The sequence below is a fragment of the Bidens hawaiensis genome, unplaced genomic scaffold, assembly GCF_021521415.1.
Source record: "Bidens hawaiensis isolate Kalapana, Puna unplaced genomic scaffold, B.hawaiensis_p1.1 tig00022893_1, whole genome shotgun sequence".
Lineage (NCBI taxonomy): Eukaryota > Viridiplantae > Streptophyta > Magnoliopsida > Asterales > Asteraceae > Bidens > Bidens hawaiensis.
This window is the reverse complement of record NW_027493579.1, coordinates 192,648-212,306: the sequence shown is the minus strand read 5'-3', so window position 1 is coordinate 212,306 and position 19,659 is coordinate 192,648. Positions and strand designations below refer to the sequence as shown.

Here is a 19,659-nt window from a genome sequence, read left to right as displayed (position 1 = left end):
GCAAAATAGAGAAACCACCATGATAAATGGGACGGAATGAAAATAAAAGAGGGGGGGGGGGGAGGAATGAAATTGATATGTTTAAAGGAATGTGATTCCATTTGGTAATAGATGATTTCTTTCCTTTCTTCAACCAAACACACTAATCTTCATTACCTTTGAATGACTCATTTCATTTCATCCTTCATTACCCCTTACCAAACACTACCTAATAGTTTTTGCTATGTGTGAGATTTACCCGATATGATTGTTGTTGTTGTTGGTCGTCAGTTCCGTCTTGTCTTCTTATGTTTGGATTTAACATTGCATTTTCAAACACAAGAGGACCAATTTAAACCATTTTAAAACGATGGGGTTATTACTGTATTTTCCAAAAGCCAAAAAGAACCCACACCGGAAGGCAGCAATTCTCCTTTTTCATTCATTCATTCATTGATACAAAAGACGCACTGCTCATAGCTCCGGTCAACGGTCAACCCACGGCGAATCTCTAATGGTGAGCTCTCACACACTCTCACTGTCAATATATATATATATATATGTATATATATCTGCGCATACACCTTCAATACCTAATTCTGTTTTCGAATCTCGTTGATTACTTGCGTATAATCTAATTCGTTATCGTAGTTAGGTTTTAATGTGCAATTTGATTATATGAGTTGATTTAGGAAGCGTTATTAACTTATTATGATGTTTGTGTATGCTAATTATTGGAGTCATGTAAACCCTAGCTATTGTATTGTTGTTACTTTCATTTTTTAATGCTTGAGATATACCTGATGATGTAAAGTATAAAATATTAAATGAAAATTTTTGTTTGTAGTGGTGGTTGAGTGATTTTAGATGAGTAGCTTGTTGTCAGTTAAGGAATTTTGTGTTCTGCACTAGGTTATAGCTTGAGTGCTCGACTACTGTTGATGCTTTTAGCTTTCACCTGTGGTTGGATGGTTGAGTAATTATTATTTGTAAGATGATCTGAATGATTTGTTCTAAATGACTGTGAATGGTTTAGGTGCCGATTTAATTTGTAGGATTTTGGTGTGGTAAGTTATATGAAATGCTAGCGAGCTGATATGTGATTTTACATTTCTGGTAGTTACTTACCCGTGCTGATTATTTGTTGTTCTTTGTCTGAGTGCAGGCTAATAAGCACACGATTATACTCATGCAGACATCTCATAACCGTGCAACTAGGACATTTATGGATTATGAGTCGATAAGTCAAGCAATGGATGGTATGTATACTTGTATAGTTTACGCACTAGGTTTTTAGGGGAAAAAATTGATAATTTGCTATTATGTTGTCTAAATTATAACCAATCTATTAGCAGTTAGGAGGACTGCTTATGATGTTGAAGTGTGTTTGATTCTATTGATTAGCAATCTCCCTTTATTCTCTTGTGTAATTCTTGCTAAGATTGATTAAAGTTACTCAATTTAATGCTTAATATTTTTGGAACTTGGAAGTACTAGGTGTACGTAGGATGTTTGTAATATGACTTGGAGATTGTTGGATGCTTCTCATTAAGGCCTTGTTTGATTAACTTTGTGTTTGAGGATTTGCTAAATGTTTTACAGTTCTTTTCTTTCAAATAAGAGGCCCACTGAGCCAATCAGAGGTCAAAAGCATTTAAACCTATTTAGATGCAAACCAACACCATTTGAATGCTACATAATAAGCCCATACTTGACTTCATATAGTTGTTTTATAAATTTCTATACTCGTAACAGTCTAACAGGTATAAATTACTTTGAATATCTAGCACCGTAATGACTGTAAGTTTATTGTTTTGGAGTATATTCACTCATATATTCATCAACTGCACCAGACCGCTTACGTGGTGCTTAACTGTACATTTACCAGGTAGAGATGCTCAATGGTATTAATAATGGAAGTTTTAGTTAAATCAGAGATAATTATATTAACATATCATGGATAGCAAGAATGAGAATATACTGTGTGCTAAAACATGTGCATGCATACAAGTTTTATTCTTACACATTTAATATACTACGGTGTGCAATAATGCCTAAATCTTGCATGTGCTATGTGCAGGTATATGTGCACTATATGAAAGGAAGCTTAAAGAATTGAATCCAGCTATGAGAAATATCACTTATGACATTGAAGATCTTTATAATTTCATTGATGGCCTTACTGACTTGAGTGCTTTGGTGTACGCTTTCTTTCTCTTTTTTACTTAATACTACTGAAATATACTGGTATATCAATTATACTTCAAATCCTCTAAAACCCTTTTTTTCCTTAGATAAAATCTTGAATTTTATGTCCTGCATATTTGAATTGATGAGACACTCGTTGGTTATATTTATGAAGAACCCTAGAAAGACGAGTGAGAATGTGCAACTGTGCAAGACATGTGAGGATATACGAAATATGTCTTAGGCTGTTGCTATTAAGAATATTATTCATCTACTCTCTATTTTCCATTGTAATTGCAGATTTTATTTTATTTTTTTGGTGATCTTTGAATTCAGAATTACTTCTTTCTTAATCCACATTGTTTCTTGAAATTATTATTATTATTATATATAATATAAGGTAATTTCATAATACCAAATCTTCACACTTTATGTTAGAGGTGACAGCATCACATGAAAACACCTTTTGTTCCTGTATATATAATATAATCAATATTACATTAAATATCATTGCAAAACAAGACTATTTGTCTGTTTGATTAATGGTCTACATCTTTGAATAAAGTGACTCATCCCCTAGGTCTATTTTTAATGCGTTGAATACGATTACAAAACCAAGGCCAAATCTTATACTGCATTAAAGTAATACTTTGGGGACCCATTAAAAATTTGTTATCCCTATATCATTTTGGATTAAAAGTAACCCAGATTGACCCTTTTATAAGTAAGTGGGTCAAAATTGCACACGTTTGGTGTATATTTGCTATGTGCAGGTTACATGAATATCGATCAAAGCTTTCCTTTTTCTTTTTACATGAAACGTCGCTTTTGTTGCTAAATAGATATAATTTTGGCTTGCAGTTATGATCACTCAATCCAGGCATACCTGCCAAATGATCGGCAATGGATCAGACAAAGGATGTTTAATCACCTTAAGAAATTGGCTCATTGATTGGTGACAAACTTGTTCTGTATATCATACCAGATTGTTATTGCACTTGTATTTTAACTTCAACTTCAAATGCACACTCTTAGGCTTGTAAAACTTGGCTTGTGCCTCTAGTGGGAAAATTATCGACAGTTTGTCATCTATGTTTTCTTGTTTTTTATGGGTGGTTTGTGAGTTTGCTCATTAATACTGCTTATATTAACAAAATGCAATCAAGATGTAGTCTTGTAATGTGCTTTTAGAGTGTAATACAGCTTGACTACATAATGAGTTTGAATAACTTACTGTGATATTGATTATATATCTCCTTTAGTGTGCGATGGGAATTATCTATGATGGAAAAGTAATATATACGTATTCTTAAGGGGGTTAATTGGAAATTAATACAAAGGGGCTAAAGTGTAAGATAAGATTAGTATAAGTAATAGAGGATAAATCTTGTTAGAGGTAGGCATGAGTTGTTAGATTTTTAGGGGTCCGATGTATGGAGAGAGGGCATAGCCCGGGATTATCGTTGTAACCTATCCTTTATGTTCATAATACAGTTGTCTATTTTGTTCCTATTATCTTTCTTATATCCAATCTATCACAATCAATTATTCTAGATCCTTATCAGTGTGAGTGTGTGTGTGTGTGGTAAGTTATGGCACCTTGAAGGTTGGTTGAAGATGTCCAAGTAGAGAAATATGCTATATTGGCTAACTAGTTAAAGCCTATGTTTCACGCGGGTGAAAAATATAATAAAAATAAAAAATTAATATCTGCAATACGTAAATTCAGTTGTTTCATATAATAATTTTTATTCATGGCTTTTTTATTAAGTTTTTGATATTATGCACTATAATTTTAAGTCGAAAACCAAATCTTGATGTTTGATTTATTTCAAATAAAACATTCATACCGATATTGTTATATTAAATATTGTGTGTATAAAAATGATATTTATAACAGAATGTTGTCACAGATTTAAAAACTAAATTTACAAAGACTAAGGTTTTGTTGTATAAAGAAAATAAATAAAAATATATTATATTTTAATATAAAAAGAGAAATGATAAACAATCTTAAATGGTTGTGTTAAAGAGATATGAAAAGACAATGTCATATTGTGAATTATGAAAATGTTAAATATAATTTTGGTTTTATACTTGAAGAGAAATCACATTTATATATGTTAAGTCAATAAATTAAACACAATTACCATTTCAGTGGAATTGGTAAGTACATTTGGTTTGAAACATGAGATCTTGGATTCCAAACATCACACAATAATATATTTTTCAAAATTTTATAAAGCCTTACGGGTCATGGGTTATAATAGGAAAACAGGTCATGAGTCATAATATAATAGGAAATAGTGACATATCTACTTGGCATCCGTGAGTGCCTAGTCAAATGACATGTGGATAACTTGTGTTGCTTTAATAGTATAGATAGATTAGGATTAGGATATAACCCGTGTAATACACGGGTGGTTAAAAGAACAAAACAATAAAAAGTTAAATTTAATAACATACCTTATGGATTGATAAGATATAAATAATGATAAATAAAATTTTATAATTGATAAATATCTAAAAACCTCATTTAATACAACATTTAAAGTTACATTTGTAACTTTGTTAGTAATTCTATATATGGTAATAATATCATTTGGTATTTTAGTTGGCTAGTATAGTTGAATAGTATAGATAGATTTTTTTTTTTGAAAATTGACTTTCATTAAAAACAAACACAACCAACGACTATCACCAAGACGGAGAAAGACGCTGAAATCCAAAAACCAAAAACAACAATCACGTTACATCAAATAAACACCATCTTTTCCAATCCACTACCCCTATCTTAGATCTATTTTTGTACCAAAGAAAACCCAAAGATTTTATATCCGCAACCATTTCTACCACCTTAGTGTTCTTGCCCGAAAAAATCTTTTCATTCCTAGCCCGCCAAATCCTCCAACAAGTAATGATGACAATTCCATGAATAATCAATCTCTTGTTCCCCATCGCACCACAAACCTTATGCACTTCCACCAAATCATTGACATGAAAAACAAAAGATCTAGGGATGTTGCACCATGAACCAATCGCATTCCAAACGGCCATAGAAATGAAACACCCGGTTAACAAGTGCTCGAGCGATTCCTCATTACTCTCACATAAAGCTTAACTATGATCATCACAATGCAAATGACGTCTAGCTAAAGCCTGCTTGGTTGGAAGACTATCCAGAACGGCCCTCCACATAAAAATATTACATTTTTTCGGGACCAATCGCTCCATTGAAAACCGAAACTCCCAGCATCCACAACGGACCGCACCATCCATCTTTTAATCGCCGAAACCTCGAACTCTTTGCAGCTACCAACCGCCCAAGACCATGAATCTTCACGGTTAGGTAAATAATCCCATCCAATTTGATTACCATTTCAAAGCCTTTCAATTAAGTCACCTTCAAAAATATTTAAACAAGTGCATATATGTTCTGGGCTATGTAAACTTAACTCACATGTTTCTCTTGTAACTTGTTTTTATTTTCACATTTGTTACATCGGTAATATTTCTTTTTTTCAATTAAAAGAAATCTTAATTTGAATCTTTTCTCTCATGATAAATAAGAGGGTATGTACATTTAGTGAACCCTATGTTCTTATCCCTTAGGACGTTAATTACCATCTTCGTAAACAAAATGTCATCACATTCACACCCTTATTATATATAGAGATAAAAATCAATGGTTCACGCCACATAAGTCCTTTTGGATGATTCTAATGCTTTATTTTTCTTTTTGGCATTTTTTGATTATTTCAATGTTCGTTTTTTGCTTTAAGGGGGTGTTTGGCCTAGCTTTTTTAACCTAGATTTTTTTTTTTTTTTTACAAAATAAGCTTAATTAGGTGTTTGTTTTAGCTTTTTAAGCTTATGCTTATAAGCTTATATAAGCTAATTTGAAGAAACTTATTTGAAGATGGTTTTTTAGCTTATTTGATGAATCTTATTTGTATAAGTTACTCATTTGTCCCAAATGGTGATGGATTAATCAATACTTATTGAAACAACTTATTACTCTAACAGATTAAAGAATGATGGATTTAACAATTTATTATCAACTTGTAAAATATAAGCTAATCCAAACACTTAAAAAGAGCTTATCAAATAATAGAAAATAAGCTATAAGCTACTTTAAAATATAAGCATACGCCAAACAATAAAAGCTAGGCCAAACACCCCCTAAATATGTGACCTTTTGTATTAGTTTTGGTATTGTAAAAAACATAACCAAAAGCAATCGAATTCGCGTTGATTTACCGCCACAATGCTCGGGCTTTACCAACCAAATAAACGATGTTTTAAATATGTTTTTTTTTCTATAGCATAAGCTATACGAGTTTTTAGAAAATTCTTACCAAAACTCGTGTCAAAACCACATCAAACAATTTAAAAAAAATTCTACAAAAGTTTAACTAACTTCTCACCCAAATGGGAAAACCAATTTTATATATTGCTCTTTCAATTTTTATTTTTTTTCATTCCTTTGTATGTTATTAATCTTTACTAAAACCAAAATAAAATAGAAAAATACTTATGAACTATCCGTTGGTGTCTCTCTACTTGTGATACGAGAAATTTGGTCGAGCATACAATCAGGTGTTGAGTTGATACTCATAAACACAACAAAGAAAAACACATAACCATGTTGCTAACTTGCAAATATTATTAATCTATAATTTGCATAATAAACTGATTACAAAGAAGAGTATTTATAAGAATTAGATAACTCCTAATTCTACTCAAACTCTACTACGAACTATCTTTATGTAATATTCTTAAATAGATAAGCCAACATGTTTACTTATTCCTAAATACTAGAACGAGTTTGATTATAATTCAAACTCCCGGTTTGGCCTAACTCACCGAAACCGGTTTGATAATTCCCAACATTTACCCCTAAACTTCTGAACCGTGTTCAGGAGTTCTTTAATTCAAAGTAAATCTCTCATTTCCTTTAACTACGTTAGTATATCAGCTCGTTGCTCGCTTCCGCTAACGTGAACAACATCTACTTCTTCAGCTTCAAAACATTCTCGAATAAAATGATATCAAGACTTTATATGCTTAGTTCTTTTGTGGAATACGAGATTCTTGACAAGGGCGATAGCTGAGGTGTTGTCAATATTCAAGTTTACTCGTTGAGGCGGCTCACCCAAGAACTTACTCAATAACTCGCGAAACCATATCGCTTGACATGCTGCTTTGGTAGCAGCCAATTACTCAGCCTCACAATATGAGAGGGCAATGATGTGCTAAAAGTAGTTATTTAATTTATTAACTAAAATTACACTAATCTAGATACTAAGTAATAAATTCTAGACTCTTAAACTTAACTAAACTACTAACCGACAAGTGAACCGATCGACTCTAATACAGCTAAGTAAGTCCGGATATCGAACCCATGAGACTCTTTAAATTACGTTTATTAGCTAATTAGACTCGACTACAAAACACGACTTATTATTTATATTTGTTTTGGGGGGTTTTTATTTAAAATACTAATTTAATACTATTATTAAAAACTAATTAAGAAAACAAGTAATTTAAACAAAAACAAAGTTTGTTGTGAAAATAAAATGATGATGAGAAAACTACCTAGGCTAGACTCCCCTAAATTTCAGTAATGAATTTACTCGGGAAAATATTTAGTTATGGACTGGGATCGTAAAATAGACACTTAAAATAAAACCCGAATAGGACTCCTGACCCTTCTCAAGAAAAACTATGGAATAATAACAATTAATCAAATAACAACCTATCATAATGACAAACAATAATCAGGGCAACTATGGAATAATAACAATTCATTGACCTAATGGCAACCTATCATAATGACAAACAATAATCATAATGACAAACAATAATCATAATAACCCTTCTCAAGACACAAAGTAATTGACCTAATAGCAACCTATCATAATGACAAACAATAATCAAGGCAACTATGGAATAATAACAATTAATCAAACAATCCTAAATATCCATACGCATCAATTTAATATAAGTAAACCTGTTACTAGTTCATAAAATCATAACGATAAATAAATCCCAAATCAAAACACAACGTCAAAATAGGTTCATCATAAGCCTAGGCAGTCTATAATGTTTAGCCTAACATCATAAAATCAAACAAAACAATAATAGACGAAACCATGGCCACCATAAATAAGAACGGAAGAATAAAGGCAATAAAACCCGGAGTCTTCGTCCTTGAATATTAAGCACTTCGCCGGCTGATTCCTCGACTCCATAGCTGCCGAAAACTGACCTCAGACGCCTCGGAACTCACCAAATTCGTCTGGACATCAAGGTTTGATTAAGGGTGAGTTTAGGGGTCTTTATATAGGCAACAGGGGTCCAAAAATAGGTTTAAGACGGTTAAACAGGAACATTTTGGAAATCCGGACACCGCCACCACCCGCCGCGCCGCACGACGAGCCCCTTTTCCTTGGCCGCGTGGCGCATCGGCTTGGGGGGGCTGGTTAACCTCGCTGGTCTGGTTCACTCCTGGTTCGGTCCGGTTCGTTTCCTGATGCGTCGGTTCTCCGGTTCGGCTTGTTTTTGCTCGTTTTTCGCCCTCTTTTCACCAGAATTATAACCCGAAACCTAAAACATAAAACTTAGTTAGTAGTATGCAAATCTTACGAGAAACCGCCAAAAACTAATAAAATATTAAATAAAATAAACACGGGATTAAAGTATAATATACGTTATATCAGGCAACGGTACCTTTCTTCTGCGAACACCACGAAACCGGCTTTTTTCCAAAATAGAATATGTCTCTAGAAGTACTCTGACCTTCAGGTCAATATTATGATTGTTGTCACAAAACCAACCAACATCTTCGTTCCTACTTGTTCATAATTAATCTCGAACCGTACGGTTCATTTTACATACCTCAGAATCTGTTTTATAGCTGACCCATGAGACACTCTTGGACTTTGCATGTACCGACTCACCACCCCGACCGAGTATGCAAGATTAGGTCGGGTGTGAGGTAAACATTTGAGGCAACCGACCACTTTTCGGTATTCGGTGGGTCGATATTGGCTTCATCTTCAGCTTTAGAAAACTGCAACCTGGACTCCATAGGAATGAGAATTGGGTTACTTGATTCCATCCCAGTTTGAGCCAAAATCTTCCTCGCATACGCTTCCTGCTTAATTATAATTCCACCTTGCTCTTGTGAAACCTCGATTCCGAGGTAATACGCTAAGTTTTTGAGGTCTGACATCTTGAACTTAGACGTCATTCCTTTCTTGAACTCGGAAATGATGCTCAAACTCGTGCTTGTTACAAATAATTCATCAACAAAAGCAGCAACAATTAGTAAATGTTTTCCGCCTCTCTTGCGGTACACCGACTGTTCTTTTGAGCAGCGAATGAATTTCATATCCTTTAATATGTGATCCAACTTGGTATTCCAATCTCTCGGAGCTTGTCTCAACTTGTTCAAGGCTTTAAGCAACTTATAAACCTTGTATTCCTCGCCCCGTTTTTCAAAGTCTTCCAGTTGAGGCACGTGCACGTCTTCTTTTAACTCGCAGTGTAAAATGCGGTTATCTCATCCAGATGGTGAATTTCCCATTATTTAGCAGCCGGTAAATCTATCAATAAGAAAATGGTCTCAATACAGGCCACGGGTGTAAATACCTCATCAAAATCAATCCCATGCTGCTGAACAAACCCTTTCGCCACCAAACAGGACTTGTGTTTATTTATTGTACCATCTGCATTTATTTTAACCTTAAATACCCATTTTATCCTTAAAACTTTAACATCTTTGGTGTCTCAACTAGCCTCCAAGTTTCGTTTTTCGTGATAGACCTTGAGTTCAGCTAGCATTGCTTTCACCCATTCAGACTTCGATTTCGCTTCTTCATAACAGTTTGGCTCTTCGTCACTCATACGCCAAAGCTCATCAAAGTCGAGATCGACATGCAAGACATAGTCATTCAGTTTTCAGGGTAAAAATGACCCGTTCAGATATACGATCCGGAGTATGAGCTTGGTTATGGTTCGTTGTTGCTGTTTCGGTTGCTGTTTGACGAGTTGAACCATCTGCAGGTGCCGATTTTGAGCCCATATTTATACCTGCAGAACTATGATCAGTTGCTGGGCTATTTTGGGCTTGACAAGGGTCTGTAGTTTCTGTTAACAGGGTTGCCGCAAGACTGGTTTGGGATGTTACTTGGCCCATCTCTTGTTACATGTATCAGGCATGTTCCAGAATCAACAATATTTCCCCAAATGTAAGTAAAAATACCCATTCAGTTTGTTCACCTGTTTTAATCCAACTCTAGCCCGCTCCTTCATTAATAATCACGTCCCGACTGACATGAATTTTTTTGGTCCTCGAGTTGTACAAACGATATGCCTTTGAGCCCGATTCGGTTCCGAGATGAACTAGTGATATTGAGTGACTGTCTTACTTCTTTAAATGTGTAGCTTCAACTGTAGCATATGCCATGCATCCAAATACTTTTATATGCTTTGTAGTATCTCGGATTTTTTCGTATTTGTATTTATTGGTACCTAACTTGGTTTAACTTATTTTATAATTTCATAAGTTCAATCATGCCAAACAGTCCTTAAAAACTTTTAAAATCGCTTAAAATGGCTAAAAATGCATTTTCGGGAACTACATGGACTAAGTTTGCTAATTCTTTCATATTTTTGACTAAATTAACGAAACTTAAGCTCCAAGTTATGTCAACTAAAGTTTTAAAATATCCAAAGTCGTTTTCTTGATGCTTAAGGCAAGATCTTTAAGGTATTGGACATGATTTTGTCATTTATTGATTATTTTGTTTCCTAAACGAGTTCGTTTACCAAATAAATGAATTTATGGACTTATTATTTAAACTTACATAACCTAAAACCCAACTACTGTCTTTGGTCATTCACAACGTCAAACCCACGAAATTCTTCTTCCCCATTATCATATTCTTCATATATAATCGAATTATTTCAAGACTAGTTGACTTTGGTGTTCAAGGCTTCTTTGACCATGATTTTCTCATTCTTCTATTCATCTTCGGGGTAAGTTGTTTGTTTAAAAATTGTAAGTTTTTATCTATAGAACAAAAGCCCTCAATAAATTTTACTGATTGATGGGGTTTTGTCGGTCAATTGCTTTCCGACCCGTTTAGGGGCATAAAAGTCAATATTAATGATTTTTCAATTAGTATATCTTCTTATCGGAATTAGCTTTCGTCCAGAAGACTTTTAGTTTTATCTCGATATTTTGAGTGTACTCACCAAAACCCGACTCCCGACTCGCTTTTCAGATTCTGGTTAGTCCCAGCTCGCTTATTTACTGAAAACCTCATAACTAGAGTTTTATACATCCGTTTGGATTCATTCCAGCGGCTATGTTCTCGGTTTCGACCCGATTTTATTTTTTATAAGTGTAGGTCTGGTTGGATCAGAAAACTTGTCATATTAACTTTACTCGTTTATTTTCTCTCGGTTTATTCACTTAATTGTCAAGGCGAGATATCACTCCCCTTTTTATTTTACTATTTTACGTTTTGGATACATATCTGTACGAATACTTCCTTTTATATTACACACATACACAAAACTAGCAAACGAATGATTGTGTGTATTCAATCAAATGTTATTTGTTACTTGCTTATGTGCTTACATTCTATCATATTCGGAGATGTCCATCACATTCACATTATAGTATGATCATACGCCGTCCTAGTAGCTATAGCCCGTGTTCGTGAGGCATGGTCAACAGACAATCACATTTGAATAATGCAGGTTCCAGGACTTGATCATGGTTAAAAAGGGCGAAAAAGAGCTAAAACAAGCCAAACCGAAGAACCGGAGGATCAGGAAACGAACCGGACCGCATCAGAACTGAACCGGACCGGCCCCCTATTTTTCCACGTCACGCTGCGCAATGAGGAGGTGCTATCCTCGTCACACGGCGCAGGGAGCATCAGATTTCCAAAATATTCTTTATTTTTTTATTAGTTTTGGGCCCAGAAAACCTATATAAACACCCCTAAACTTAACCCTAAGCATACCCTGCGAACCAGAGCCGAATTTGGAGTTTCCCGGAGCTTAGGATTGCGTATTTTGGCGAGTTTGAAGGCAAGGAATCAACCGGTGAAGTGCTCCTCGATCAAGAACGAAAACTACAGGTTTTATAACCTATTTTCTTCCGTTTATATTATTTTTCACCATGATTTCCTTTAAGTTTGTTTTGTTTTATTTTATAATGATAGGCTAAACGTTATAGACTATCTTGGTGTGATGAACCTTTGTTGAAGTTTGATTTTGACTTGGGATTTATTTACCATTATGGTTTTATGAACTAGTAAAATGTTTAATTATATTGAGTTGATGCATCTGGATACTTAGGATTGTTTGTTGAGTTTTATTATTCCATAGTTGCCTTGATTATTGTTTGTCATAAGATAGGTTGCTATTAGGTCATATACTTTGTGTTTTTGACTATTTTATGATTGACTCGCGATAAGATAATAGGAATAATATAATTTAATCAAAGAAACTTCTGCTAATCTAAATAGCTGTAAGGTGCTAGGTTATTGATAGGTTTTTGTTGATCAAGCTTGCTAGATTTAGGTTTTTGTAAGGAGTCTGGCTAGGTTTGATTGGTTAATTTTGTCTATCGAATCAATAAAATATATTAAACCGCATTTGATTTCCGCGCTGTAAGGTAGGATTTCGTTTAAAGGAACTAGTTCATAATTAATTAGGTGACCGTAAGGAAACTTGATTCTTAAAACTGGCGTGCGTTAAAACTTATTAGAAACTCATAGGCGTATTCTTGAGAAGGGTCAGGGGTCATGTTCGGGTTTTCTTTTAAGTGTCTATTTTACGATTCCGGTTCCATAACTAAATGTTTTCTTGGTTAATTGACATCTGAAACTTAGGAGATTCTAGCCTAGGTATTTTTCTTTTATCATTTGATTAAAATCAACCAAATTGTCTTTCGTTTAAATTAGTTATTTTTATTAATTAGCTTTTAATAATAGTTTAAATTTAGTATTTTAATAAAAACTACCTTTAAAACAAACAAATAAATAGTCGTGTCTGTAGTTTAGTCTAATTAGTTAGTTAACGTAATTAAAAGAGTTTCGTGGGTTCGATATCTGGACTTACTTAGCTGTATTAGAGTCGACCGGTTCATTTTCCGGTTTGTAGTTTTAGTTAAGTTAAGAGTCTAGAATTATTACTTAGTGTCTAGATTAGTGTAATTTTAGTTAATAATTTTATAAATACTTTTAGAACATCAATTAGCCTCCCGTCCGCATGTAGTTCTTCGTTACCAATTCGTTCCTCATAATCCTTCATTCGACCGACCACATCTTCATACCCAACTTCCTTTAAATTAACCGTTTGTTCAATTGAAGCAACAATGCGAATATACCTTTGGGGAAGGCTTGCAATAAACTCCTTGACGAGCTTCGTCTGATCCACAACCTCACCAAGTGATGCAGATCTTGAAGCAATACCCAACAATCTGCTGGAATATTCGTCAATGGTTTAAGTCTCCTTCATTCTCATGTTGTCAACTTCTTGAGTTAGGGTTTGTAACCTAGCGTCCCTTACTCAATCAGCACCCATCTGATGAGTTTTAAGTGCTGCCCACTGTCACACCCCGACCAAGGGCGGAACATGCCAGGACGTAACGCATTGATTGGACAGTAGCTCAAAAGACACTAATTAAATCGACAATCATTATTTAACTTCATTAACATTAAACAAGTACACAAATTCAATAAGTAAATACATCATAACTTGTAATTTGAATAAATATCCTAAGGTCAACTAACTTTATTCGATCTTGAATATATCAAATACTTGAACCTATAACACGTATAAAAATAAAGTTTGTCAACACGAATGTTGGTGAGAATAAATAAGTTTTAGTTGTACATAAATATACATACATACATACATACATACACACACATATATATAGGTAAATCACAATTCATATGTAAATGGTGAGCATTACAACACTTATGAAAATGTAAACAACCAAATAGATTTGGACCCGTTCCTATTGATACAAAATCAATGTACTTGGGTAAATGTATGATCATACTAGATGAGAATATATGAGGATGAGATACCAACCACCAAACATAAAATAAACACTTAAGCACATAGAGCATAATCACAAAGCATGCAATAATCACACATAAACATAAATTGAATTGACGAGGAAATTAAACACGCGTAAAGTTAATAAGGTATACATGCTACCCCCAAAATATAAAAGATGGAAAAAGGGGGTATGCAAACTCACCTTAAAGAGTGGATTAACGAAAACGAGATGGCGATATAAGTTACGATAAGAGCGGTTGAGTTCCTCGAGGTACGTCACCAAAAGTCCCTAGTTGTTAAAGATAATATTTATTAATTAACGAAACAATAATAGTAACAAGACCTATGACGGATTTGAGATTCGAAGGGGTTTAATTAAAATTGTAATTAATATTATTTACCAATCATTAATTTGTAAATAATGAAGGTAGACTAGAGAGTAATAACAATTAAAATAATGAAACACAACATAACGGTTACTTTTTTTTGGAACGACCAACTAAGTAACGCCGGGTACTCCGTACGCGGCCCCCATTAGCTAACGGTTACTAGCTGGTTTTAAAAAAAATGGATTAGAGTCTTTTAATGTTTAAACTATTATTATTATTATTATTACTATTATTATTATTATTTATGTTTGATTTTTTTAATAAATAAAATAAATATTTTATGTAATTATATATATATATATATATATGTGTGTGTGTGTCTGTGTGTGTGTGTGTGTTAACGGGAAAGTTCAATGAAATGTTTATTTTGAACCTTTAATATGGTTCGGTTCATTAAGTGGATGGTAAAATATTATTAACATATTTATTTATGTAAGACATATATTTTGTATAAGTCTTATATTTTGTGTGTGTGTGTGTATACATATTAAAGGTTAATTAAAAAAACAAGGGTTCAAGACAAGAACAACATAAATCCAGGGTTCGGTTTTGTTAAAATAAAGTTTCTTGGAGGATACAATATCAAAAAATGCTTAAAAAGAATAAATAAATAAAAAAATTCAAAACCTGGCCTGGGGAGGGGGGGTTCGAACCCGCACCCCAGGCCGGTTCTCAGACTTAAGATAACATGCGCTGGCCATCAGGCCAGCATCTTTACTTTGTTATATAACTGAAAAGGCTTTAATAAATATACATAGGCTTGTTCTTCCCCAAATCAAATACAAAAACCTAGAATTCAAATTAGTTGAAATGATTAATATTGATTATAATTGATAAGGGGTTATTGGTTAACAAGTAAATACAAACTACCAACGTGCTTTAATTACCAGATTCCATAATGAATTAAGGGCTTAATGGCAAAATAGCAAGCCGGCCTGAACTTGAACCAAACCATGTCTTGACGGCTTTGATTGATGCAATTGAGTTAGGGTTTGGCTTCGTGAAGGTGCAGGGGTTGGGTGGTAGGATTTAATTGAATTATAACTATGTATTTATAGTGTTTTAGGATGATTATAATCGCGGTTCACATTAAACGCAAAATTGATTTGGCTTAATTGTGATAGCTGTCGATTACTCGTTATTACCATAAAGATCATTGGCGTGAAGGTTATCAACTAATTCCTGGTTTCACGGGTCAAATTGAATAAAAAAAAGAAGGGGGTGGGTGGGTGTGCGTCGGTGGCTTCCGGAAGAAGGAGAGAGGAGGTAAAACTCTTAAATTATTTGCAATCTGGTCCCTAGGGTTTAGGATGGTGATAAAAAATTGTTGAGGTTTAATAAATAATTATGCTAAGGATTGAAAATGAAATTATCCAAACTTTAACTACTCATTTAGGAAGCAAGAACACGAGCGGTGTGCAACAACATAAATCTCATAAAGAAAGGATAAAAAAATCCGTTGTTTTATTTAATGAGCGCGGGAATAGTAACATTTTTAAAGTGGTCGGGTTTCGCATTTTAAAATTAACAAATGTTACACCCACATCTCCTTGGAGGTAGCCATGTTCCCGACTTGCATGTCACACCCCAACCTAAGGCGGAAATGCCGGGCATGAGCTGATTGCTCACAACTCGAAGATACTATCATAAATAAAATGTGACAATATCTATAAGTTAAGTATTTTCAAATACAGTGCACAAGTATTCAAAACACAAATATATAATTCAATACAAGTAATCTAATCAAGATTTAAATAATAACTGTCTTCATTAAAATCCTAAGGTCTTTCTAAGTGTCCATATTTCAACTTCAATTCAATGGCAACCCGCATATGCGTAGAAAACAGAGTTTGTCAACAACACATGTTGAGTGAGTTTATCACTAGTTTTTGCAATGAAATAATAATGTTAATATAACAAATGAAAGAAATAAGCAAAACGTAATATATTGCGGCAAATAAATCAAACCATGAACAAGTAAGGTGTCAATTAACCATTGCCAAGTGAATCAGGCGTCGGTAATCAACCATGAGCAAGTAATAATAAGACCGTTGCCAAGTGAATTGGGCGCGGGTAAATAATAATGAGAACCCTATACAAGGGGATATGTTGGACCTCTCCGAATGTGAATGTGCACATAAACAAGTAAACACGTAGCAAGCATATTTGATCAATCACACACAATTACACGTTTGCTATTTTTGATATATATATATATATATATATATATATATATATATATATATTATGAAATACGCATATGTCCCAAAAACATTTAGAAAACTTAGTAAAATAGGGATATGATAAAACTCACCTTAGATGAAAGGCAAGTGATTAATAAATATGATAAACGAACTACGATTTAAACGAGTCGTCTACTAACGTGTCGGACGAGATAACAATCAGAACCTAAAACTTTGAGATATGATAATGTAAGTAAAAACTAACTTCATGCCACTGGAATAGATCCAATGGACGTCTAGAACTCCGGTTATGTTAAATTAAACGTTTAAGCAAGTCAGTACTGACCCGAATCCGAACAGCGATTCGGAAGTCGGGTTTTGGTCAGTAGCCTTAAAATTTCATTACGAGAATATCAGTCTTCTGGACCGAACGTTGAATCCCACCAGAAGTATGAGAAAACGTAAAGTCAAACTTGTTGACTATTTTGCCATTTAACGAGTTTTAAACGAATTGACCAACTAACACCCTTAAACCACCGAAATTGATTGAAGGTTATTGACTAGTGACTAGGGAATATATATGAAAGATCTCTTAGTTTACAACTTACTCGGAAAGTGAAAGGATCAATCAAGAAGATGAGTCAATGGTCCAATTATAAGCAAAGTCAAAAGAACAAAGTTGTATCTTCAACAAATAAGCAAAAACCAAAGAGTTTGATGAGGATCAAAGGCATTTGACGGCTGGGATTAGTGAATTAGGGTTTAGGAAAAGTTTATGGTAGAAGAAATAAGGGCGGTTTATATAGGAAACACTAAAACGAACTAATTATGGTTATTTACTCGTTTAAGCAACCGAATAAGCATTTAATGACCGAATTAATGAAATAATCTGTAGATTTCGTGCTTGATCAAGGGGCTATGTATATGGACCTGTAGTTTTGTTATATTCCTTTTCTTGGACCTTAATTAACTCGATTTATGCCTAAAATAAGCGATTTTTATACCAAAAACGAGTTAGGAAGGAAATCGAACAACAACAAACTGTGCAGGCACCTGGTGGCGCTGCGTGACGGGCCTAGCCCACCCCACCGCGCGGAGCTCCGGTCAACTAAGGAAGATTTTCATTTTTGGTCAACTTTGGTCCTTGTGGTTTGAGAATTGGTTAAATATTGAACTTTTTATGCGCAAAACAAGAATTGAACATTCTATGAAGTACAAAGGGTATAAAGTGAACATGGTAAAACTTAAATACTTATAAATATCTTATTTTTGATTAATAATAAAGATCAAAAATATTCCCGGGTCGGGTTAAACGTAAATGAATACGGGTTTGGAAAATCCGAGATGTTACAATCTTCCCTACTTTAGGGAATTTCATCCCGAAATTAAGGAAAACCAAAACATCATCGTTTTGAAAATAATTAAACTTTTTAAGGAAAATATCATAACATAGAACTTTTAATAATCGAAGCAACGCTTCAAATGACAATCCGATAAGGACACTTATATATAGGATGTATCAGCGGCGTATCCACCATGTTCTTATCATCTCAACATTTGTACCGTTACTCAAGCTACTTTAGGTTCTAGATCATGATACACAATTGTACGTATTATGATTTCCATGCGAGGACTCGGATAATTATGTATGCATCCATAATTACTCTTATCGTCGGATGGTCCGCATAATCCGTCCCATCATGTGGGTTATAAAACATTGAAAACTAAAATTTTGAGAGAAAACATACGTTTTGATAATTTAAGTATAAATTCAGAAAAAACCGGTTTGATAATTTCCAACATACAAACCTAATATACATTTCTAAGTCCTTTAGAAGAAGTTTATGGAACTCCTTTTTATCCATTTCATATTCTCCTTTCCCCAACCAAAATTTTAGCTCTCTATTCATATACCAATAACATTCTTGTTATATATACACACACACACTAGTTTTTATTCCCCATATTACATGGTTGTTTTACATTATTCGTTTATAATATTTATGTATCTTTTTGGATTTTAATTTTATTTATTGTAAGAAAGTTAATAATATACTTAGGATTTAATGAAAAATGGTTTTCACAAATAATTGAGATGTTATAACCCCGTTTAAAAGCTATATGGGTTTGGTGAGACCCATGATCAGCTTATTCTTTTTACTATAAAATTGTTTCTTTATATAAGTAATATCTTTAAAAAAACGGATATTAATTTTTAGTATATCCCTATTTCATAGGAATTTTATATCAAATATTTGGCAAGATTAATTTTTAATTTAATGAGATGTTATAATCCGTTTAAAGGCTATCTGGGTTTGGTGAGACCCATACCCGTAAATTCGGGTCAAATGCATGAGAAGCCTCCATTACAAATATACATATTTTATAGGATTTTCATATCAAATATTTGGTAAGATTAATTGTTAATTTAATGAGATGTTATAACCCGTTTAGGGCTATCTGGGTTTGATGAGACCCATACCCGTGAATTCGGGTTATACACATGAGAAGTCTCTATTTACAAATATCTCTATTTTATAGTATTTTCATATTAGATATTTGATAAGATTAATTTTTAATTTAATGAGATGTTATAACCCGTTTAAGGGCTATCTGGGTTTGGTGAGACTCATACCCATGAATTCGGGTCATATGCATGAGAAACCTCCATTTACAAATAAAACAATCTCGTGATTTTAGAGAAAGTAGAGACTCAGAGAGTTTTTAAAGATTTCGTTTATAGATATTTAAGATTAATATATCCAAATGGACCACACACATGTACTTGATCACAGGTAAAAAAAAATTAAAAATTTACAACAGTA

General features: G+C 33.6%; 2 protein-coding genes across 2 annotated transcripts in view; both read left to right on the top strand.

Moving 5' to 3' along the window:
• The window catches only part of LOC143566450 (F-box protein PP2-B10-like), a 118,098-nt gene that overhangs the window by 14,935 nt on the left and 83,504 nt on the right, over window positions 1-19,659 (top strand). The window lies entirely within an intron of this gene.
• LOC143566449 (enhancer of rudimentary homolog) lies at window positions 405-3,212 on the top strand. Its single transcript, XM_077053148.1, has 4 exons — window positions 405-496; window positions 1,145-1,238; window positions 2,060-2,180; window positions 3,028-3,212. The coding sequence occupies exons 1-4, from the start codon at window positions 494-496 to the stop codon at window positions 3,116-3,118; spliced, it is 309 nt and encodes a 102-aa protein (XP_076909263.1). The 5' UTR covers window positions 405-493; the 3' UTR covers window positions 3,119-3,212.

Coding starts and splice junctions, on each gene's coding strand:
- LOC143566449 (XM_077053148.1), top strand. Junction 1,239..2,059: donor GATAAGTCAAGCAATGGATG/GTATGTATACTT, acceptor TGCTATGTGCAG/GTATATGTGCACTATATGAA. Junction 2,181..3,027: donor ACTGACTTGAGTGCTTTGGT/GTACGCTTTCTT, acceptor TTTGGCTTGCAG/TTATGATCACTCAATCCAGG.